This window comes from Oncorhynchus mykiss, chromosome 5, assembly GCF_013265735.2.
Source record: "Oncorhynchus mykiss isolate Arlee chromosome 5, USDA_OmykA_1.1, whole genome shotgun sequence".
Classification (NCBI taxonomy): Eukaryota; Metazoa; Chordata; class Actinopteri; order Salmoniformes; family Salmonidae; genus Oncorhynchus; species Oncorhynchus mykiss.
In genome coordinates, this window is record NC_048569.1 from 77335105 (window position 1) to 77360657 (window position 25553).

The 25553-nt window shown below is 42.4% G+C and overlaps 1 protein-coding gene across 2 annotated transcripts in view; it reads right to left on the minus strand.

Annotated features, from left to right (window-relative positions):
• The window catches only part of LOC110524600 (transforming growth factor beta receptor type 3), a 126006-nt gene that overhangs the window by 58200 nt on the left and 42253 nt on the right, over positions 1 to 25553 (minus strand). For both annotated transcript variants that reach the window (XM_021604413.2, XM_021604412.2), the window contains exon 4: positions 5127 to 5264. In XM_021604413.2, coding sequence (XP_021460088.2) covers positions 5127 to 5264 — 138 coding nt within the window. The remainder of the gene's footprint in view (positions 1 to 5126; positions 5265 to 25553) is intronic.

Genomic DNA, 25553 nt, shown 5'->3' on the forward strand with positions numbered 1-25553 from the left:
GTGGGTACCACATCACCGATGCACTTGCTAATAAACTCACTCACCGAATCAGCGTATACATCAATGCTAACCGGAACATATCCCAGTCCACGTGATCGAAGCATTCTTGAAGCGTGGAATCAGATTGGTTGGACCAGCATTGAATAGACCTGAGCACGGGCATTTCCTGTTTGAGTTTCTGTCTATAGTCTAGGAGCAACAAAATGGAGTCGTGGTCAGATTTGCCGAAAGGAGGGCGAGGGAGGGCTTTGATTGCGTCGCGGAAATTAGAGTAGCAATGATCCAGAGCGTTGCCAGCCCGGGTGGCACATTCAATATGCTGATAAAATTTAGGGAGCCTTGTTTTCAGATTAGCCTTGTTAAAATCCCCAGCTACAATAAATGCAGGTGTCCATTTCCTTTTACATAGAGTCCAATGAAGTTCTTTCAGGGCCGTTGAGGTGTCTGCTTGGGGGGATATACACGGCTGTAATTATGATCGTAGAGAATTCTCTTGGTAGATAATGCTGTCAGCATTTGATCGTAAGGAATTCTAGGTCAGGTGAACAAAAGGACTTGAGTTCCTGTATGTTGTTATGATCACACCACGACTCGTTAATCATAAGGCATACACCCCCTCCCTTCTTCTTACCAGAGAGATGTTTGTTTCTGTCGGCGCGATGCGCGAAGAAACCGGGTGGCTGTACTGACTCTGATAACGTATCCCGAGTGAGCCATGTTTCCGTGAAACAAAGAATGTTACAATCTCTGATGTCTCTCTGGAAGGCAACTCTTGCTCGAATTTCGTCTACCTTGTTGTCAAGAGACTGGACATTGGCGAGTAGTATACTCGGGAGCGGTGGGCGGTGTGCCCGTCTACGGAGCCTGACCAGGCGTTGTTTTGGGTTGCCTACTGGGATCCGATCCATTGTCCTGGATGGTGGTCCAAACAGAGGATCTGCTTCGGGAATGTCGTATTCCTGGTCGTAATGTTGGTAAGTTGACGTTGCTCCAATAGTTTCTCCCGGCTGTATGTAATAAGCCTTAAGATTTCCTGGGGTAACAGTGTAAGATATACATGTTAGATACACTACAGCATAAAGCCTAGTACTGTACTGTAGGCTGCGGGCTGGGCTTCATGACTGCTGTCAGCTGTTATATGTCTGATGAGGAGACTCTGTTGACCTGCTAATGGCTCCCTCCGAGACCGCGTCCCAAATTACACCTTATTCCCATATAGTGTACTACTTTTGATCAGAGCCCAGACTACGTATAGGTAATATGTTTCCATTTGGGACACAGCTCTAACTGCATGTAGAATTACAGCTCTAAAAACAGAAGCAGCCTGGATGCACATTCATCTGAATAAACTACGTCAATCTGGCATGGAAATATTTCCACTTAGTACAGGAAATAACTCAATTAAAAAGGGAGCCTGGTATGTAGGTTGTTATGCTGTGTGATGTATTCACTAGGGGTGTCCTGAAACCTGAGTCTGTGGTTAAGACAGATGGGTCTGTTGTATACCTGGGTTCAAATACTATTTCAAATATTTCTAATTATTTTAGCATTTGCTTTTGCCTGCCTGGAGCGACAGATGGGAAGGGTTTTCACTTTTGCCCCTATTCTATTGGTTCCAATGTGCCTGGCAAACTCAATCAAGCCCAGCTGATGTATTTGAAATGATTTCAAATAGTGTTTGAACCCAGGTCTGGTGTGCGATATGGCTAAATAATGGTTTCTCTGCTCAAAGTGGATGGATGTTAGCACGTCAGCTAGGTAGCTTCACATGACCACAATAATCCCACTTAACACAGAGGTGATGACGGAGATCTCGCTCTTCTCATTGCCGAAGAAGACCAAGTTCTTTTCACTGCCGAAGGTCGGATTTCAGGCTAAGCCTCTGTCTGAGAGACTGAATTTGGCTATATCTGTTATAAATGTAAAATGTTTTAGCCGTAAAGGATTTAGGTTGTGGCTTTATTGCTGAAGCTCAGCTCTCTCAGTGATCAAAATAAAGATGGCTTAATATATTTTTTAAAGACCCTGTGCATGTGCGGTGTGCGTCAATGAGTGTCTGTTTGTGTGTGTGTTCGTGCATGAATGCGTGCATGTGTGTTGTGTGTGCATTTATGTGGGTGTGCCCATGCATCTGTATGGGCTCTGGTTTTCATGGTAGGATGTTTTGCATGCAATGAGAACACATAACCACCACATCTGGAAATAATATGGAGTATGAATGCCATTCTTGCAGAATGCTATGGTGTTAACTCACATTTGACAATGATTATTTCAAAAGAACCGCAAGCTACATGAAAGTTTTCACAGCATATATGGAAATGTAGGTGTTGAGTGTACAGATCCAGACAGGCTTACAGTGTAGAGCAGCATGTTGAGTTAAACCATGTACATGTAGGCCTGTTGCTCTCATTTCTCTCAGATGTTCTCATGTGATACCCCACTGTAAGGTGTGTGTGTTTTCGTGATGGAAGGGAGGGACGATGGGAGGGGAGGGAGGGATTATCAGTCAGACTGGAAAACAATAATGTTGTTAGGGACTCCAGTGCCAACCAAGCTCACCGACCCTGGTGTGACTATGACCGTAGCAGTTGGCAAGACAGCACAAACAGATCTGGGACCAGGCTAAGAATAAAGTACATGCCAACCTATATCCCATAATTTGGCAGGTAAACCAGTCTCCTAATCTCTTGAGGGTTGATATCAATGATGTCCTAAAGCAGTGGTGCGTTAGTCATCAAAGTGGTATAGGTTTGTCACTGATTATTAGAGTTTACAGCGAGAGGATGTGGAAAGTGTGAGTGTCTGCACAGTGTAAAGACGAGCCTGTACCCATGGGTAAACCACTGCTGCACATTACACACTAACTACTGCCATACAGACATTAATGTCTCGCCACAGGACATGTGGGAGGGTGTGTGTCTGTGTCTGTGCGTGCCTGTGTGCCTGTGTCAAATCAAATTTTATTTGTCACATACACATGGTTAGCAGATGTTAATGCGAGTGTAGCGAAATGCTTGTGCTTCTAGTTCCAACCATGCAGTAATATCTAACAAGTAATCTAACAATTTCACAACAACTACCTTATACACATAAGTGTAAAGGAATGATTAAGAATATGTACATATAAATATATGGATGAGCGATGGCTGAACGGCATAGGCAAGATGCAGTAGATGGTATAGAGTACAGTATATACGTACATATGAGATGAGTAATGTAGGGTATGTAAACATTATATAAAGTGGCATAGTTTAAAGTGACTAGTGATACATTTATTACATCCAATTTTTTATTATTAAAGTGGCTAGAGATTGAGTCAGTATGTTGGCAGCAGCCACTCAATGTTAGTGATGGCTGTTTAACAGTCTGATGGCCTTGAGATAGAAGCTGTTTTTCAGTCTCTCGGTCCCAGCTTTGATGCACATGTACGGACCTCGCCTTCTGCATGATAGCGGGGTGAACAGGCAGTGGCTCAGGTGGTTGTTGTCCTTGATGATCTTTTTGGCCTTCCTGTGACATTGGGTGGTGTAGGTGTCCTGGAGAGCAGGTAGTTTGACGCCGGTGAGGCGTTGTGCAGACCTCACTACCCTCTGGAGAGCCTTACGGTTGTGGGCGGAGCAGTTGCCGTACCGAGCGGTGATACAGAGACAAGATGCTCTCGATTGTGCATCTGTAAAAGTTTGTGAGTGATTTTGGGGACAAGCCGAATTTCTTCAGCCTCCTGAGGTTGAAGAGGCGCTGTTGCGCCTTCTTCACCACGCTGTCTGTGTGGGTGGGCCATTTCAGTTTGTCCGTGATGTGTACGCCGAGGAACTTAAAACTTTCCACCTTCTCCACTACTGTCCCGTCGATGTGGATAGGGGGGTGCTCCCTCTGCTGTTTCCTGAAGTCCACGATCATCTCCTTTGTTTTGTTGACGTTGAGTGTGAGGTTATTTTCCTGACACCACACTCTGAGGGCCCTCACCTCCTCCCTGTAGGCCGTCTCGTCGTTGTTGGTAATCAAGCCTACCACTGTAGTGTCGTCTGCAAACTTGATGATTCAGTTGGATGCATGCATGGCCACTCAGTCATGGGTGAAAAGGGAGTACAGGAGAGGGCACCCTTGTTGTTTCCTACCCTCACCAACTGGGGGCGGCCAGTCAGAAAGTCCAGGACCCAGGTGCACAGGGCGGGTTCGAGACCCAGGGTCTCGAGCTTAATGACAAGTTTGGAGGGTACTATCGTGTTAAATGCTGAGCTGTAATCGATGAACAGCATTCTTACATAGGTATTCCTCTTGTCCAGATGGGTTAGGGTAGTGTGCACTGTGGTTGCGTCATCTTTGGACCTATTGGGGCGGTAAGCAAATTGGAGTGGGTCTAGGGTGTCAGGTAGGGTGGAGGTGATATGATGACGTAGCACTTCATGATGACGGAGGTGAGTGCTACGGGGCGATAGTCATTTAGCTCAGTTACCTTAGCCTTCTTGGGAACTGGATCAATTGTGGCCCTCTTGATGCATGTGGGAACAGCAGACTGGGATAAGGATTGATTGAATATGTCCGTAAATACACCAGCCACCTGGTCTGCGCATGCTCTGAGGACGTGGCTAGGGATGCCGTCTGGGCCGGCAGCCTTGCGAGGGATAACACGTTTAAATACTTTCCTCACGTTGGCTGCGGTGTGTGTGCATGTGTGCATGTGTGCATGTTTGGTTGTTGTTGTCCACAGACTGTATGCTATCATGATTAATCTGTAACCAATAGCTGAAAACTCTTTACATCTAGACTGTAACATAGCACAGGTTTCCTCTGCAAAAGGATTGGTTTCCAAACATCTCATGCCTGAATGTTAATAAAGAATGGTATGAGGGCAATGAAGACATGGGAGTAAGGAAAGTAAGACAAAGGGACTTCGTAGAGAGAGAGATAGAGAGAGAGAGAGAAAGAGAGAGAGAGAGAAAGAGAGAGAGAGAGAGAGAGAGAGAGAGAGAGAGAGACACAGACACAGACACAGACACAGACACAGACACAGACACACAGACATTAGAAGGGATATTAGTTAGATCTGGACCCAAATGGAAGATGTGTTTGATAGGAGTAATAAGGGGAGTGTTTGTAAGGAACTTAGTTGGAGCTGGACTCACATGGAAGATGTGTTTAATGCCTAGGGCTAGTTTCTCTGTCCTGATGTCCCAGACCACAGGCTGGGGGGAGTTCAGCACAAACACCAGGGGCTTCTGGTGAACCAGCAGGGACTGGATGGGCTTCAGATGCAGCTCCACCTGGGAACAGGGTAACAACACAGAAGGTTAGAGGACTATAATTAAGCAATAAGGCCTGAGGAGCTGTGGTGTATGGCCAAAATCTTAAGCACGACACAACGCGTTGGTAACCAGTTTATAATAGCGATAAGGCTTCTCGGGGGTTTGTGGTATATGGCCAATATACCCCAGCTAAGGGCTGTATCCAGGTACTCCTTGTTGCGTCTTGCGTAAGAACAGCCCATAGTCGGGATATATTAGCCATATACAGGGTTGGGTAGGTTACTTTCTAAATGTAATTAGTAACGTAACTTTTGGATTACCCAAACTCATTAACGTAATCTGATTACTTTACATTACTTTTAGATTACTTTCCCATTAACGGGCATTAGAAGAAGATAAAATGTATATTACCAATTGAACAACATCTATTGCAGGATAAATCAATGTTAAAGTTTACATAGCTGGCCATATATGGATGTTCAATTTTACTTTATGGGTTGTTTATGAACGTAGTCTTCTTCTAAACCATCGCTTTCTACTACATATAATAATACGATTAAATTATATATTTACTGTCACGTTCTGACCTTTATTTCCTTTGTATTGTATTTATTTAGTATGGTCAGGGCGTGAGTTGGGTGGGCAGTCTATGTTTGTTTTTCTATGTTTTGGGGCATTTCTATGTTTTCGGCCTAGTATGGTTCTCAATCAGAGGCAGGTGTCATTAGTTGTCTCTGATTGAGAATCATACTTAGGTAGCCTGGGTTGCACTGTTTGTTTGTGGGTGATTGTCTATGTTAGTGGCTTGTGTCAGCACAGGTCTCATTTTGTAGCTTCACGGTCGAATTTGGTTTATTGTTTTTGTTACTCGTTTGTATAGTGTTCAGTCTTTCTTTATTAAAGATTTTACCATGGACACTTACCACGCCGCATATTGGTCCTCTGATCCTTCTCGCCTCTCCTCTTCAGACGAAGAGGAGGACGACCGTGACATTTACATTAAAAACAAAGTCTATCAGAATTCCAGTCATTCCAATAAATGTTATACCCCTTAATCTTCAAGAATAGGACTTGGAAATATGTTTTATTTTATCTTTATTTAACTAGGCAAGTCAGTTAAGAACAAATTATTATTTACAATGGCCAAACCCGTACAACGCTGGGCCAATTGTGCGCCACCCTATGGGACTCCCAATCACGGCTGGTTGTGATACAGCCTGGATTTGAGCCAGGGTGTCTGTAGTGACGCCTCTAGCACTGAGATGCAGTGCCTTAGACCACTGTGCCACTCTGGAGCCCCGAGTATAGATTAGCCTAATTGCTTTACCTGAGCACGACCCCAAAATGAAGGATTTATTAGCTAGCTCTGCTCTGTTGTTTATGATTTTGTGGTCATGGAGGACTGACTGGGCTCATTGCTTCTAGTTGAAAAATAAATGCTGCGCTCATGGAATGCCATGCTTTGAACACTACTGAAAAGTGCTATTTACATGTGAAAAATGATGCCATATGCTGCATTTGCTACAGGCCTATTGTTAACCTTTTTGTTGGTGACACTTTAATATCTTGATAATATGCAACTGTTTAAAGGGCAAATCCACAGATGAAACAATAACACAATGGATACCCCGCCTCTGTTTTGGTAAAAAGCTGAGGGATGGGCCTGGAGAAATGCAACCACTCTCAGATTAATAGGCAGAGCTATGGATGCAAGGACTGATCATCCATTATATCAAAATTATTGTTTTAAACATGTGGATATAAAGTGTTTGTTTACATTCACAATGTTTACAAACAATGGAGTAAAACAAGCTTATATTTTGGGTTCTCATGGAGTGTGACAGTTGAACTAAACTCACTTAGTAATATATATATATATATATATATATATATATATGTGTGTGTATATATATATATATATATATATATATATATATATATATATATATATATATATATATATATATATATATATATATATATATATATATCATTTATAAGTCCAAAAATGGAGGTAGCAACTACAGATTGTCCCTTTAAGTCTATCAACAGTGTGCAAGTTTGAGCATGTGTCCATCAGGCCTATGCATTTTTTTTTATAAGCGTGAATTAGATTGAGCAAAGCCCCACTTGTATTCCATAGGCTGGGATTCACACTATGCAGCTGTTGTAAGAGCGCATTTTTCACTGGCTGTCCACTGGTTTCAAAAACAATGATTGATAGGCAGCTTAAACTTCTTGAATTCAACCATTACTAGGTTCAAATACACATTTAGATTTGTGAACAGCCATCCACAACAACCATAATCCGTAAGGCGCAAATAGCTAAATGAGAGAGCAGCAGTGTGATTCACATCAATGCGCTATGTAGATATCAATAATAAGTGGTATACGTATCACCGTAGACTACACCACTGCTGTCATCCTTACCTCCAAGTGTTTATTCAAGTTGGATCATCTTTGGATGCCGACAACAGTTGCACCATTGAAAGACATAGATTGGACTGTAGCCTACAAAAACCTATTCCTGCTCTTTTCCCACGAACCATCAAACACAATTGGTGTGTCATCATAGTGGTCTCTGACTTGTGGTGGAACAAACTTAAACTTGCACCTTTTTTCAATGATGATTTGAACGTCATTGAGAAAACAGAGAAGTGTCAAATATTTATTTCTGAATTTAAAAGTAATCCTCGAAGTAATCATCTAGTTTTCAAAAGTACCTGTAATCAGATTACAATATTTGTGCTGACAATGTAACGGATTACAGTTGCCAAATTTTGTAATCCCTTACATGTAATCCCTTACTTCCCAACCCTAGCCATATACCACAAACTCCAGAGATGCCTTATTGCTATAAACTGGTTACCATCGTAATGGTATATGGTCTGATATACCATGTCTTTCAGCCAATCAGCATCATAAGACCTGTCATAACCATGTATGGCCCACTTACAGTGCCTTGCAAATTATTCATCCTCCTTCACATTTTTCCTATTTTGTTTCATTACAACCTTTAATTTAAATTGATTTTTATTTGGATTTCATGTAATGGACATACACAAAATAGTCCAAATTGGTGAAGTGAAATGAAAAAAATTACTTGTTTCAAACAATAAAAAATAAAAACTGAAAAGTGGTGAGTGCACATGTATTCACCTTTTTGCTATGAAGCCCCTAAATAAGATCTGGTGCAACCAATTAACTTCAGAAGTCACATAATTAGTTCAAACCAAGTGTCACATGATCTGTCACATGATCTCAGTATATATACACGTATTCTGAAAGGCCCCAGCGTCTGCAACACCACTAAGCAAGGGGCACCACCAAGCAAGCGACACCATAAAGACTAAGGAGCTCGCCAAACAGGTCAGGGACAAAGTTGTGGAGATAAGTAAGGGTTGGGTTATAAAAAAATATCCGGAACTTTGAACATCCCACGGAGCACCATTAAATCCATTATTAAAAAATGGAAAGAATATGGCACCACAAAAAAACCTGCCAAGAGAGGGCCACCCACCAAAACTCGCGGACCAGGCAAGGAGGGCATTAATCAGAGAGGCAACAAAGAGACCAAAGATAACCCTGAAGGAGCTGCAAAGATCCACAGAGGAGATTGGAGTATCTGTCCATAGGGCCACTTGAAGCCGTACACTTCACAGAGCTGGGCTTTATGGAAGAGGGGCCAGAAAAAAGCTATTGCTTAAAGAAAAAAATAAGCAAACACGTTTGGTGTTCACCAAAAGGTATGTGGGAGACTCCCCAAACATATGAAAGAAGGAACTCTGGTCAGATGAGACTAAAATTTAGTTTTTGGCCATCAAGGAAAACGCTATGTGTGGCGCAAACCCAACACCTCTCATCACCCCGAGAACTCCATCCCCTGATGCTGGTGGCAGCATCATGCTGTGGGGGTGATTTTCATCGGCATTGAAACTGGTCAGAATTGAAGGGATGATGGATGGCTCTAAATAGAGGAAAACTCTTGAGGGAAACCTGTTTCCCTTCCAGCAGGACAATGAACCGAAGCATACTTCTAAAGCAACACTCGGGTGGTTTAAGGGGAAACATTTAAATGCCTAGGAATGGCCTAGTCAAAGCCCAGACCTCAATCCAATTGAGAATCTGTGGTATGACTTAAAGAATGCTGTCCACCAGTGGAACCCATCCAACTTAAAGGAGCTGGAGCAGTTTTGCCTTGAAGAATGGGCAAAAATCCCAGTGGCTAGATGGCCAAGCTTATAGAGACATACCCCAAGAGACTTGCAGCTGTAATTGCTGCATAAGGTGGCTCTACAGAGTATTGACTTTGGTGGGGTGAATAGTTATGCACACTCAAGTTCAGTTTTTTTGTGTTATTTCTTGTTTGTTTCACAATACAAAAAATGTTGCATCTTTAAGGTGGTAGGCATGTTGTGTAAATCAAATGATACAAACCCCCCAAAAATCCATTTTTATTCCAGGTTGTAAGGCAACAAAATAGGAACAATTCCAAGGGGGGTGAATACTTTCGCAAGCCACTGTATGTCTTATAATAATGTCATAATATGATCCATAATGATCCTGTCTTCCTGAGAAGACAGAGGGTTTGAAAGGTACCTACATAAGGGCTGCATAACATATTGAAACCTTATACTGTACATAACACATTCATAATCAGTACATAAGCATTACATATGTGTTTATGTCAATAACTGCAAGTTGATAAATGCAGGATTAGTGAAATGACTGTCACATTTATGAATATATCAACTTAAGGTTGTTGACATTAGCACTGTTATGATTGGAGCCATTTCCACCAGGTGTGGGAGCAACACAGTGTAACACACAGCATTTGAAACCTGCACCTTTACAGGGGTGGGGGAGTCAGCATAGGGTCAGCTACAGTCAGCAAAGGGTCAGCTACGGTCAGCATAGGGTCAGCTACAGTCAGCATAGGGTCAGCTACGGTCAGCATATGGTCAGCTACGGTCAGCATAGGGTCAGCTACGGTCAGCACAGGGTCAGCTACAGTCAGCATAGGGTCAGCTACAGTCAGCATAGGGTCAGCTACAGTCAGCATAGGGTCAGCTACAGTCAGCATAGGGGCAGCTACAGTCAGCATAGGGTCAGCTACAGTCAGCTACAGTCAGCATAGGGTCAGCTACAGTCAGCATGGGGTCAGCTACAGTCAGCTACAGGCAGCATGGGGTCAGCTACAGTCAGCATGGGGTCAGCTACAGTCAGCTACAGGCAGCATGGGGTCAGCTACAGTCAGCATAGGGTCAGCTACAGTCAGCATAGGGTCAGCTACAGTCAGCATAGGGTCAGCTACAGTCAGCATAGGGTCAGCTACAGTCAGCTACAGTCAGCATAGGGTCAGCTACAGTCAGCATAGGGTCAGCTACAGTCAGCATAGGGTCAGCTACAGTGCATTAACACCACCACCCCCTTTCATTTCACTCAGTTGCTTCACAAGGCAAATATGAGAGCATTTTCTTTACTGTGGATGTTGTTGAATCAATGTTATCAAAACATTGCAGATCACTCTGTTGACTGTTCCTGCACAATTACCGAGCTATAATGTTTCTGATTGTGTCTTTTATCAGGGTTTTAGTTGTTTATCTGCTCACTGTGCTGATAATCCCACTAAGTCTGACTATGAGCTTTCTCCCTTTGGAAAGTAACTCTGCTCTGATTTGTAATCTCTCTCAGGATGCTGCTATCTGAACTAGCCTAATTGAACTCTCACACACAGCAGATATAATATATTAGAGAGATAAACAGCAGATAATATATTAGACAGAGACACAAAGGAGAGAACATATTAAAAATACACACAACATAGATAATAAATTAGACACAACAGAGATAATATATTCAAGACAGACAGAAGAGAACATATTAGAGAGAGACACAGCAGAAAATATATTATAGACACAGCAAAGAAAAAAAATTGAGACAGATAATATATTAGAGACAAACACAGCAGAGTGAATATATTAGAGAGATACAACAGAGAGAATATATTAGAGACACAGCAGAGTGAATATATTAGAGAGAGAAAAAGAGAGACTATATTAGACAGAGACACAACAGAGAGAATATATTAGAGAGATACAACAGAGAGAATATATTAGAGGGAGACTCAGCAGAGAATAGAGAGACACAGCAGATACAATATATTAGAGACAGACACAGCAGATATAGTATATTAGAGAGAGACACAGCAGAGAATATATTAGACAGAGACACAGCAGAGAGAATATATTAGAGAAAGCGATAATATATTAGAGAGAGACACAGCAGAGATAATATATTAGAGAGACACAGCAGATAATATATTAGAGACAGAGATAATATATTAGAGAGAGACACGGCAGAGATAATATATTAGAGCGAGACACAGCAGAGAATATATTAGAGCCACAGAAGAGATAAAATATTAGAGAGAGACAGCAGAGAATATATTAGAGAGAGACACAGCAGAGAGAATGTATTAGAGACAGAGATAATATATTAGAGACAAACACAGCAGAGATAATATATTAGAGAGAGACACAGCAGATAATATATTAGAGACAGAGAAAATATATTAGAGAGAGACACAGCAGTGAGAATATTTTAGAGACAGAGATAATATATTAGAGACAAACACAACAGAGATAATATATTAGAGCGAGACACAGCAGAGAATATATTAAAGCCACAGCAGAGATACAATATTAGAGAGAGACAGCAGAGAATATATTAGAGAGAGACACAGCAGAGAATATATTAGACACAGCAAAGAGAAAAAAATAGAGATAATATATTAGAGACAGATAATATATATAAGATAATATATTAGAGACAGACACAGCAGAGAGAATATATTAGAGAGACACAGCAGAGAATAGAGAGACACAGCAGAGAGAATATTTTAGAGACAGACACAGCAGATATAGTATATTAGAGAGAGAGACACAGCAGAGCGAATATATTAGACAGAGACACAGCAGAGAGAATACATTATATAGACACACAACAGAGATAATATATTAGAGAGAGACACACAACTGAGAGAATATACTAGAGCGAGACACAGCAGAGAGAATATATTAGACAGAGACACAACAAAGAGAATATATTAGATAGACACGCAACAGAGATAATATATTAGAGAGAGACACAGCAGAGATAATATATTAGAGCGTGACACAGCAGAGAATATCTTAGAGCCACAGCAGAGATAAAATAATAGAGAGAGACAGCAGTTAATAAATTAGAGAGAGACACAGCAGAGAGAATGTATTAGAGAGACATTGCAGAGATAATATATTAGAGAGAGACAGCAGAGAATATATTAGAGACACAGCAGAGAGAATATATTTTAGAGAGACACAGCAGATAATATATTAAGAGACACAACATCAATAATGTATTAGAGACCCACAACAGAGTGAATATATTAGAGAGAGACAGCAAAGAATATTTTAGAGAGAGAGACAGCAAAGATACTATATTAGAGAGACAAAAGAATATAGGGAGAATATATTATATAGACACACAACAGAGATAATATATTAGAGTGAGACCCAACAGGGAGAATATATTTGAGACAGACACAGCAGAGAGAATATATTAGAGAGAGGCAGACACAGCAGAGAATATATTAGAGAGAGACACAGCAGATAATATATTAGAGAGCGACACAACAGAGAATGTATTAGAGAGAGTCACAACAGAGATAATATGTTAGAGACAGACACAGCACAGATTAGATATTAGAGACAGACAGCAAAGAATATATTAGAGACACAGCAGAGAATTTATTAGACAGACACAGCAGATATAATATATTAGAGAGAGACACAACAGGGAGAATATATTAGAGAGAGACTCAGCAGATATAATATATTAGAGAGAGACACAACAGAGATAATATATTAGAGAGAGACACAACAGAGATAATATCTTAGAGACAGGATCATATATTTGAGACAGGCACAGCAGAGATAATATATTAGAGAGAGACGGAGATAATATATTAGAGACACAGCAGAGAATATATTAGACAGACACAGCAGACATAATATATTAGAGAGAGACACAGCAGAGAATATATTAGACAGAGACACAGTAGAGAGAATATATTAGACACACTAAGGAGATAATATATTAGAGAGACACAACAGAGAGAATATATAAGAGAGAGACACAGCATAAAGAATATATTAGAGAGACACACAACAGAGAGAATGTATTAGAGAGCCAGCAGAGAATATATTAGATAGAGAGACATCAAATATACTATTTTAGAGTGAGAAACAGCAGAGAGAATATATTCAAGAGAGCGACACAGCAGAAATAATATATTAGAGAGACACAGCAGAGAATATATTAGAGGGACACACAGCAGAGAGAATATATCAGAGAGAGACACAGAGATATATATTAGAGAGAGACACAGCAGATAATATATTAGAGAGATACAGCAGAGAGAATATATTAAAGAGAGACACACAACTGAGAGAATATACTAGAGAGAGACACAGCAGAGAGAATATTTTAGATATAAACAACAGAGATAATATATTAGACAGAGACACAACAGAGAAAATATATTAGACAGACACAGCAGAGATAATATATTTGAGAGACACAGCAGAGAATATATTACAGACACAGCAGAGAGAATATATTAGAGAGAGACACACAACTGAGAGAATATATTAGAGAGAGACATAGCATAATATATTAGAGAGAGACACAGCAGAGAATATATTAGAGAGAGAAACAGAGAGAATATATTAGAGAGAGACACACAACTGAGAGAATATATTAGAGAGAGACATAGCATAATATATTAGAGAGACACAGCAGAGAATATATTAGAGACACAGCAGAGAGAATATATTAGAGAGAGAAACAGAGAGAATATATTAGAGAGAGACACACAACTGAGAGAATATATTAGAGAGAGACACAGTAAAGAGAATAGTTTAGAGAGAGAAACAACAGAGAGAATATATTAGAGACACACAACAGAGAGAATATATTAGAGACAGACATATTAGAATATATTAGAGACAGAGGATTTAGTACTAAAGAAAGTATAGGCATGGCTTCAAAGCCTCTTGATCATAGTCTTCCACAGATCTAAAGGAATAATGCCCTGGGGAAGAGAGGGAGAGGAGGAGGAAAGCAAATTTGAGTATTTAGCTATATGGGCCATAAAAATGCTGCAATAATCATAATAAAAAGGCCCTCTGAGAGAGACGAATGGAAGAAATTACAGAACGCTTAACTTCAAGGGGGCTTGGCTCAGAGACGCTCTGAGCCAGACACACACACAATTACACACACACACGCAGTCACACAACAAGTGAGACGAAAGCCCCACAAGTATGTCTCGCATAGCTTCTCCCCCTCATTTTGTCTCACCCCTTTCTTCATGTTTGTCCTTGTGGAAAATTGTAGATGAGCATCTAATCTACTTAAACCTCCCCCTCTGTCCAGACTCTGGAAAAAGCCTCTCCATCCCTCCTGGGAGAATAACCTAACGCAAGGCAACTCAGATACAATCATACCTGCTCTCATATACAGCTGGCTCCAGAGGACTTGGCTTTGAGAGAGAGAGAGAGAGAGAGAGAGAGAGAGAGAGAGAGAGCGAGAGAGAGAGAGAGAGAGAGAGAGACACAGAGACAGAGACAGAGACAGAGACAGAGACAGAGACAGACACAGAGACAGACACAGACACAGACACAGACACAGAGACAGAGACAGAGACAGAGACAGAGACAGAGACAGACAGACAGACGGGGAGCGTTGTGGAATTTTAGAAGCAGACAGAAACAATTCCAAAAGTGAGTCACCTGAAAGAAAAGGCATAAACATAGTTGCGCAGAAACAAAATGGCAAAGGTTAAGAAAAAGTAGTGCCAGAGAGTGTGAAATAATAAGATTAACAGTGTTGTGATACACTCTCTCATGTCAGACTGAATGCGCCCATGGGAGGGTCACTGACGTAGAAATACCTGAACAAGACCTGTGAGGCCATTTAGCCAGTCAACTTCCAGACATTATAGATCAACTGAGGAATGCATCAACTCATGATCTTTCACACTTATAATGTGGGAAGGGGGAGTTAATGTGATATCAATCTATCAGCTGTGGATGCACTGGAACTCACAGACACTTTCCCATTCCCACTCCCAGTCCCCACTCCCACTGCCAGTCCCCACTCCCACTGCCAGTCCCAGTCCCCACTCCAACTGCCAGTCCCCACTCCCACTGCCTGTCCCCACTCCCACTCCCAGTGCCCACTCCCACTCCCACTGCCAGTCCCAGTCCCCACTCCCAGTCCCCACTCCCACTGCCAGTCCCAGTCCCCACTCCCACTGCCAGTCCCCACTCATACTCCCACTGCCAGTCCCAGTCCCCACTCCCACTCCCACTGCCAGTCCCAGTCCCCACTCCCACTGCCAGTCCCCACTCCCACTGCCAGTCCTAGTCCACACTCCCAGTCCCCACTCCCACTGCCAGTCCCCACTCCCACTGCCAGTCCTAGTCCACACTCCCAGTCCCCACTCCCAGTGCCAATCCCAGTCCCCACTGCCAGTCCCAGTGCCAACTCCCCATCCCCTCTCCTACTCTTACCAGCCAGATGTGTAGAGGACAGAGGAGAGCTGAGCAGCAGATACTGTGTGTCTCTATCTGCCCACAGAGAGACTGAGATGCATTCCATCCAGATTCCATCCAGAACCATTGTCACTCTGCACTCCTCAGCCTGTGGTAATGTGATTTAGATGTCAAAGCAGGCAGGGCCCAGGGCCCGGAACCCATGGAGGATGTGAAGAGAAATGGACCAGAGGCCCCAGTGATCAAAGCCCAGATAGTAGTGCTAAGTCATTTGTAATTTTTTTTAGGTTTTGGTCAGATTATTAGAAAATAATAACATGAAATGCACTATGCATTATGTGGGTTAAATGATGTAACAACACAGAATAAAACAATTCATAAAAGTCCCATGATGGTAGTAACTGCCCATTACGACTTATCACTTATTAACCATAATTTATTCTCATTACTTTACTTTAATACAATATTTCAGCTGTTGTGTATTTTACATTTGTTTTATTGATGACTTTATTATTTCATTCCAAGTCATCATCTCATCTGTATAGAGCTGCTGCCTGTGCTGTCTGACAAAAATCTAAATGTTGTAGTTCTTTAAACTAAATAAGGCATACTTTTATGACTGCCGAATAACAACTATCAATCACTTAGATCATGTATTTTCAGGTAGAGACACCTCGTGAAGCAACAGCTGCTCTCTATGCCACCTCACAGTGACACATTATTCTCTCTTCTGTAGCAGGCATAAAAGAAACACAGACTGGACAAGTAGATGACAATGACCATAATCCGTTGCGCATTAATTACTATGTAGAATATTGGCCTGTTGGAAACTACAACTCCCTACTAGATCGCACAGTTCAGGCTGGATCTGATTTATCTCTAGAGAAACTGTGCAATGTGAGCATTGATCTCACAGAAAAAACCCGAAAGAAATGGAATTCAAATAATTGAACAGATGTTGGTCAATTAGTTGTAAAAAAAAAAATCATTTTAAACTACATTTAGCTTAATCATTCAGCACTACTAGCTATTATCAGGTGGCCCTGGACCTGGGAGTTGGGACTGCCACGCACCCTCCAGAGGAACCTGTGCAGACTAGAGGCCCTATGGAGATCCTGGAAGCCCAGCCTGATTGATGATGGGGAGGCTGGTGCAGGGATTTGGGGGACCAGGGTCCATTACAGTCATAGCCAGGCCCACGACACATGGGCTGTGTCCCAAATGGCACCCTATTCCCTATATAGTGTACACATTTTGACCAGAGCCTAGGTGGTCCTGGGCTCTGGTCAAAACTAGTGTGCTATGTAGGAAATATGTGTCATTTGAGACGTAGCCATACTAGTGACTGGCCAGGGACAGGGGCTTGTCTGGACCTATCACGTTACGGTAACATCAAACCCCTCACACAACCCTCACATGATCACAGCTGCTGCCAGCCCCGGCATGCTAGGCCAGTCCCAGGCGGCATACCGTGACTGGTCAGAGCATACGGACGTAAACAAGGAAAAGATTCCATTAAATACAAAACTCTGAGTTAATTACTACATAAGCAACAAATGCCAATACAACACGCAAGGAGAGGAGGATCCAACTGCTGTAAACAGACACAAGGCTGTGGATATCTACAGTATTAAGGTATGACAAAAACATATTCCAAGTGAGACATACCACACCGTCAGACAATAATAACTACACCATGATTCAAGGCATTTGGCCAGCCGCCTGAACAAGCATTCTGAACACAATTGCATGACCTTTCAGGCCCAAGTAAATGATGTTTTGCGACCAAGCTTGCATAATACCCCAGCATAGTAGAGTGAAATGTTCATAACCAATGTATGCACAGCCCCTTGGTAATAAGCTGTCTGTAACCCAGTACTACAACACAGCTGTCAGAGACCTCTCTCTACACCTCCATCCAGTCAGTCAGACCTGACACTATCACACGCACAGGGACCCACTTACACACACACATACAACACCAGCTTTCAGCAGCCCTGGCTGCAAAAACCAGGAACAGGGTGTTTTCCTTTATTGACAGAACTAATTATGTCTCTGAAAGTCCTCAGTGACTCAGTGCTAACTCAAAACATCCTTTCGATTGGCCGGCCAGTAACACTAATCTATCAAAATATTCTACATCCCTCCCTCCCCTGTTAAATGATAATAATGGTCAATCAACTTCAGCATGAAATCAGCAGGCACTTTGTTACAACAGAAACACAGTTAGTTGGAGCAGCTGCCTATATGATGGATAATTTTATACAGTACCACTTGGTAGCCCTTTGTAACTGGGTTGATGTATTGTATAAAGTCACAACTGGAATTATTGGCACCCTTCATAAAGATAAGCAAAAAAGACTGTATAAAATAAATCATTTAAATTCTGAGCTGCAGTTGAAGTGGGAAGTTTACATACACTTAGGTTGGAGTCATTAAAACTTGTTTTCCAACCACTCCACAAATGTCTTGTTAACAAACTATAGTTTTGGCAAGTCGGTTGGGACATCTACTTTGTGCATAACAAATTGACAAATTGTTTACAGACAGATTATTTCACTTATTAAGGTATGATAAGTATCACAATTCCAGTGGGTCAGAAGTTTACATACACTAAGTTGACTGTGCTTTTAAACAGCCTGGAAAATTCCAGACAATTATGTCATGGCTTTAGAAACTTCTGATAGGCTAATTGTCATCATTTGAGTCCATTGGAGGTGTACCTGTGGATGTATTTCAAGGCCTACCTTCAAACTCAGTGCCTCTTTGCTTGACATCATGGGAAAATCAAAAGAAATCAGCCAAGACCTCAGAAAGTACATTTTAGACCACCACAAGTCCACAAAATCCCCTGTCTTAGGTCAGTTAGGATCACCACTTTATTTTAAGAATGTGAAATGTCAGATTAATAGTATAGAGAATGATTTATTTCAGCTTTTATTTATTTAATCACAATCCATTACTCCAATCTAAGTGAATGTGTATATATATATATACTACCGTTCAAAGGTTTGGGGTCACTTAGAAATGTCCTTGTTTTTAAAAGAAAAGCACATTTTTTTGTCCATTAAAATAACATCAAATTGATCAGAAATACAGTGTATATGATTATTTTATACTAATACAATAGCTCAAATTTAAATAGAGCTTTTTGGCCACGCAAACGGGCAAAATTATTGGCACCCTTGATAAAGAATGGGGGGAAAAATAGGTTTGGCGTCCGCATATACAGAAAAGTACCTCATACCTACTGTAAAATATGGTGTTGGATCTTTGATGTTATGGGGCTATTTTGCCTCCACTGGTCCTGGGGTCCTTGTTAAGGTCAACGGCATCATGAACTTCACTCAGTAGGGGACATTTTAGCAAAAAACCTGGTTGCCTGTTAGGAGGCTGAAACTTTGCCACAAGTGGATCTTCCAGCAAGATAATAACCCCAAGCACATATAAAAAACCACAAAGAAATGGTTAATTGACCACAAACTCAACATTTTGCAATGGCCGTCTCAGTCTCCAGAATTAAACCCCACTAAAAACCTGTGGTTTGAATTGAAAAGGGCAGTCCATAAGAACAGACAAGAAATATCAAGGATCCAGAAAGATTATGTATCGAGGAAAGATCCGTCCCAATGTCTTCTCCAATCATATATTTTTTTAAAGGCTCAGTGCTGTTATCCTTGCAAAGGGAGGGTGCCAGCTCATTATTTGAATTATTTATTTTATTGTCTTTTTTTTGCTCATCTTTATCAAGGGTACCAATAATTTTGGTCGTGACTACAGTATATCACCATACGGTGCCTTGCCATATTCTATTACTAGGCCTGGGGAAATATGTTGCAGCATGCTCAAAACAGGATGCTCAGCAACACCATCATCACTCATCTACAGCAGACAGACAGCACTAGATGAGAGCCGAAAAGACAAGGCTGTTGGAAAAGCCTTGCATTGCCTGGAACTAATCCATGAACATTAAGCTCTAGCTTTATCAGATAGGTGTGTGTGTACATGCGTGTGTTTGTGTTGTCTGTATCTTGGTTCTTTCTGGATCGCTGCTCAGACAGAAAGAGGGCAGAACTCTCTGTGGGAGTAGATAGTAGTTAGGCCAGGCTAGAGGAGAGGAGTAGCTCAGAGGGCTGCCGGGGAAAAGGAATCCTGTTGACTGATCTTATCAGCACCCCACCGGCTGTCCCCCTGCTGATCTGAGGGCCGATGGGGCCACTACCTGGAGCCTCTCCACTACACAGTGATGCTAATCAGTCTGCTTCCAACCCGAGGTCACACACACACACAGATCTAAAATGGGCCCAGCAGGCAGATAAGATGTCAGGGGTAGATATTTCTTCTTGGGATGATAATAATCAGGCTGTGATTATGTAGGCTGACAGTGGAATGAGGGGATGATATTAATCAGGTTGTGATTATGTAGGCTGGCAGTGGAATGAGGGGATGATAGTAATCAGGTTGTGATTATGTCGGCTGGCAGGGGAATGAGGGGATGATAGTAATCAGGTTGTGATTATGTCGGCTGGCAGTGGAATGAGGGGATGATAGTAATCAGGTTGTGATTATGTCGGCTAGCAGAGGAATGAGGCGATGATAGTAATCAGGCTGTGATTATGTAGGATGGCAGGGGAATGAGGGATGATAGTAATCAGGTTGTGATTATGTAGGCTGGCAGTGGAATGAGGGGATGATAGTAATCAGGCTGTGATTATGTAGGCTGGCAGGGGAATGAGGGATGATAGTAATCAGGTTGTGATTATGTAGGCTGGCAGGGGAATGAGGGATGATAGTAATCAGGTTGTGATTATGTAGGCTGGCAGTGGAATGAGGGGCTGATAGTAATCAGACTGTGATTATGTAGGCTGGCAGGGGAATGAGGGATGATAGTAATCAGGTTGTGATTATGTAGGCTGGCAGTGGAATGAGGGGATGATAGTAATCAGGTTGTGATTATGTAGGCTGGCAGTGGAATGAGGGATGATAGTAATCAGGTTGTGATTATGTCGGCTGGCAGTGGAATGAGGGAATGATAGTTATCAGGTTGTGATTGTGTCGGCTGGCAGGGGAATGAGGGGATGATAGTAATCAGGTTGTGATTATGTAGGCTGGCAGGGGAATGAGGGGATGATAGCAATCAGGCTGTGATTATGTAGGCTGGCAGTGGAAAGAGGGGATGATAGTAATCAGGTTGTGATTATGTAGGCTGGCAGTGGAATGAGGGGATGATACTAATCAGGTTGTGATTATGTAGTCTGGCAGGGGAATGAGGGGATGATAAGGGGATGATAGTAATCAGGTTGTGGTTATGTAGGCTGGCACGGGAATGAGGGGATGATAGTAATCAGGTTGTGATTATGTCGGCTGGCAGGGGAATGAGGGGATGATAGTAATCAGGTTGCGATAAGGTAGGCTGGCAGGGGAATGAGGGGATGCAGAGGAAAACAACGCTCCATCAAGGAGGGAATTATGCAGACCCAGAAATCAGACCTAGATCTCAGAACCAGATCTCATGTCACACCCTGACCATAGTTTGCTTTGTATGTTCTATGTTTTGTTTGGTCAGGGTGTGATCTGAGTGGGCATTCTATGTTGGATGTCTTGTTTGTCTGTTTCTGTGTTTGGGCCTGATATGGTTCTCAATCAGAGGCAGGTGTTAGTCATTGTCTTTAGGTAGCCTGTTTGGTGTTGGGTTTTGTGGGTGATTGTTCCTGTCTTTGTGTTTGTTACAGCAGATAGGGCTGTTTTCGGTTTTTCACATTTCTTGTTTTTGTATATTGTTCTATTTTCATCTTTACTAAAGATGTATCACAATAACCACGCTGCGTTTTGGTCCGGCTCTCCTTCAACAGAAGAAAGCCGTGACATCTCAGACCCAGATCTCTGTCAGATTTGTTTAAGTAGATGGGGTACTGACGTTTTCAATTCTCTCAAAACATTGTGCGATTTTGTTATTTTTTTGTGTTTTGTGTAACTTATTTTTGTACTTATTGTGTACATAATGTTGCTGTTACCGTCTCTTATGACAGAAAATAACATCTGGACATCAGAAAAGCGATTACTCCCCACGGACTGGAAGAAACTTTATCCTTTAATGAGTCTGACGAGAAGGATATCCTGCTTTCACTGGAACAGGCCCAGACCACGCCTTTTGCGAGAAGAAAAGATGCCCGGAAAATAAGTTGCAGTGTCACGCCCTGACCATAGAGAGCCCTTGTTTCTCTATGGCGTAGTAGGGCAGGGCATGACTAGGGGGTATTCTAGTTTATAATTTCTATGTTGTGTTCTAGTTTATATTTTCTATGTTGGTGTTTTGTATGATTCCCAATTAGAGGCAGCTGGTAATCGTTGTCTCTAATTGGGGATCATATTTAAGTAGATATTTCTCCCACCTGTGTTTGTGGGATATTGTTTTGTGTTTGTGCACCATGTAGTCACGTTTAGTTGTTCGTTTATTGATATATTTTGTTTTGTTTAAGTTTCTCTTTGAATTAAATATGTGGAACTCAACATCCGCTGCGCATTTGTCCATTTCTCACGACAACGGTGACACGCAGATTGGGCTGCCTTATGAGAATCCGGAGGCAAGAGAGTAAACTCCCACTGCCATCTGTTCTTCTTGTTAACGTGCAATCATTGGAAAATAAAATTGATGACCAGCAATTAAGATTATCCTACCAACGGGACATTAAAAACTGTAACATCTTATGGTTCACCGAGACGTGGCTGAACGAAGATACGGACAATATAGAGATAGTGAGATTTTCCATAAACTAGCAGAACAGAGACGCTACCTCTGGTAAGACGTGGGGTGGGGGTGTGTGTCTATTTGTCAATAACAGCTGGTGCGCTATGTCTAATATTAAAGAAGTCTAGAGGTATAGCTCGCCTGAGGTAGAGTACCTCATGATAAGCTGTAGACCACACTATCTACCAAGAGAGTTCTTATCTGTTTTAGCTGGCACTAAAACCGCTCTCAACCAACTCTTTAAGGCCATAAGCAAAGAAGAAAATGCTCACCCAAAAGCAGCACTCCTAGTGGCCGGGGACTTTAATGCTGGCAAACTTCAATCAGTTTTTCCACATTTTTACCAGCATGTCACATGTGCAACCAGGGGACAAAACTCCTAGACCACCTTTACTCCACACATAGAGATGCATACAAAGCTCTCCCCCGCCCTCCATTTGGCAAATCTGGCCATAATTCTATCATCCTGATTCCTGCTTACAAGCAAAAACTAAAGCAGGAAGTACCAGTGACTCGCTCAACACGGAAATGGTCAGATGACGCAGATGCTACACTACAGGATTTTCAGGGATTCATCCAATGGCATTGAGGAGTACACCACCTCAGTCATCGGCTTCATCAATAAGTGCATCGATGACGTCGTCCCCAGTGACTGTACGTACATATCCCAACCAGCGAGCATAAAAGGCATTTAAACTATTCATTTCTCTCACTTCTGTAGTGAAAACGTGGAAGAACTCAAAAAGCATTTGAGGGTCAGGCCTGACAGAATGCAACTGGTGTGTGTGTGTTGTGTATGTGTGTACATCAATGTCAATATTGCATTGATTAAATAGAAGCTGGGAGCTTGTGGTGTCTGTACTTGTGAGATTTGTTTATGACAGTTTGTGATGGAACACATGAAAATTGCATGTCCTTTAGAATTGTTTGGCAAGCTAATCATAGGTGGGCTGCGAGCTACTGGTAGCTCACAATCGACCTGTTGGAGACCCCTGGTGTACAACCTCTTCCTCTTCCTGCTCCCTATCCTCCTTCCTCTTAGCCCCTCCCTGTAACCATGGAAACCAGATGTATGTCTCGGCATGCTTATCAGGATAGACATATCATGGACCACATCCTGGTAACAACACTGACTCATGCAACTAAACCTATTAACAGTAATATTTTGAACTATACCAATGTCCAATTAGAATAATACTTTTGAGAAACAGTTACAAATAGGCCTGACTGTATGGAAGACCATGGTTTTATACGGATCTTATGTTCCATCAATTCCCCTGTGTCGACAGTGGAACTTCAAGGTGCACGTTGGAGGTGTATTGTCTATACAGACAAGGTGTTACTAATGGGTGGAAGTTGGGTTTGGAGGGAACTCTGTACGTGGACATAGCTGTGTACTTGACTTGATAGGCCAGTTCAATTGAAAAAGCAGTCCCTGGCTGCTGCACAGTCAGTTCAAAACAGAAAAGGACATGTTCCACATCGACCCCTGAGCCCAAACAGCCCAGCCAGAGAAGACAGTCCCAGCCAGAGCAGGCCACAGACCCCTGCTTGTGCTGCAGGCCAATCCACTGTAAACATCAAAACACACCACACACACAGTCCGTTCTACGGGCCAGTCGCCACTCCCTCTTCCAACATGAGGCAGAGAAGAGACTGGGGAAAACAACTCTCCATAATCACTGACTGCCCTGACTGAACCGCTACCTCTGTACTGACTCTGACAACAACAAGCATCCAACACACACTCCTAAGCAAACAGAGGAAAACACTCATTACGTAGAGCGGAGGGTAATGAATTAGCATGCCCCGTGAAAGGACTGAATGAAATGGATTTGAATGTCGCTATTAACAATCTTTCCCTCGTGTTTGTCTCAATACGGAGGCCAGTAGGCCATGTTACCTCAAGAAGACAGGAGATGCCTGACTACAATTATTTTGTTCAGGCAACTTTCCACCCCCCTCTAGGCTTACAGAGTGGATGTTGGTAACAAGAGCGGAGGCAGACTAGGCAGAGTTAGCAAATCAGGTGTCCAGTGAAATGTTTGTGTGTCTGAGTATCCCCTCCATCTGCCACTGAAGGTTATGATCACAGGCAATTTGTGTACATGTCATGGCAGGTAGTGTACGTGTCATGGGCAGCCGGTGTACGTGTCATGGGCAGCCTGTGTACGTGTCATGGGCAGCTTGTGTACGTGTCATGGGCAGCCTGTGTACGTGTCATGGGCAGCCTGTGTACGTGTCATGGGCAGCCTGTGTACGTGTCATGGGCAGCCTGTGTACGTGTCATGGGCAGCCTGTGTACGTGTCATGGGCAGCCTGTGTACGTGTCATGGGCAGCCTGTGTACGTGTCATGGGCAGCCTGTGTACGTGTGTCATGGGCAGCCTGTGTACGTGTCATGGGCAGCCTGTTTATGTGTCTATGACAGCCTTTGTACGTGGTGAAGCCAAACCCTGTTCTCTGCCTGGGTGGAAGACTGAAGGACAAGGGACGAGGGAAGGCTACACAGAGGCAGAACCTGTGTCCCAAATGGCACCTTAATCCCTAGGCCTATATAGTGCACTACTTTTGACCAGGGTCCATATGCTATGATGAAAAGTAGTCCACTTTAAAAGGAATAGGCTGGCATTTGGGACGCAGGCTGAGACTACTGAATATCCAGATGGGCACATCTGGACCCCCGTTTCAGGTACTGTAGGAAGGTCAGCCATTATAATGTCAAGGATCAGGATTGGTTTAGTTAGGAAGTTTATCTCCAGAGACACCAACCTACGGTCACAGGGAGAACCGGTGCAGGGCCAACTTATCACTATCTCAGATTGTAAATAACCTTGGTCAGTTGTCCACCAAGATAAAGCCTACGGCCAGAAACCTTGGTGTCTTCTTTGACCCTGACCTAAACCTCAAGCTGCATGTAAAGAAGGTTGTCCTGATTTTATCATTTAACTTATCACTG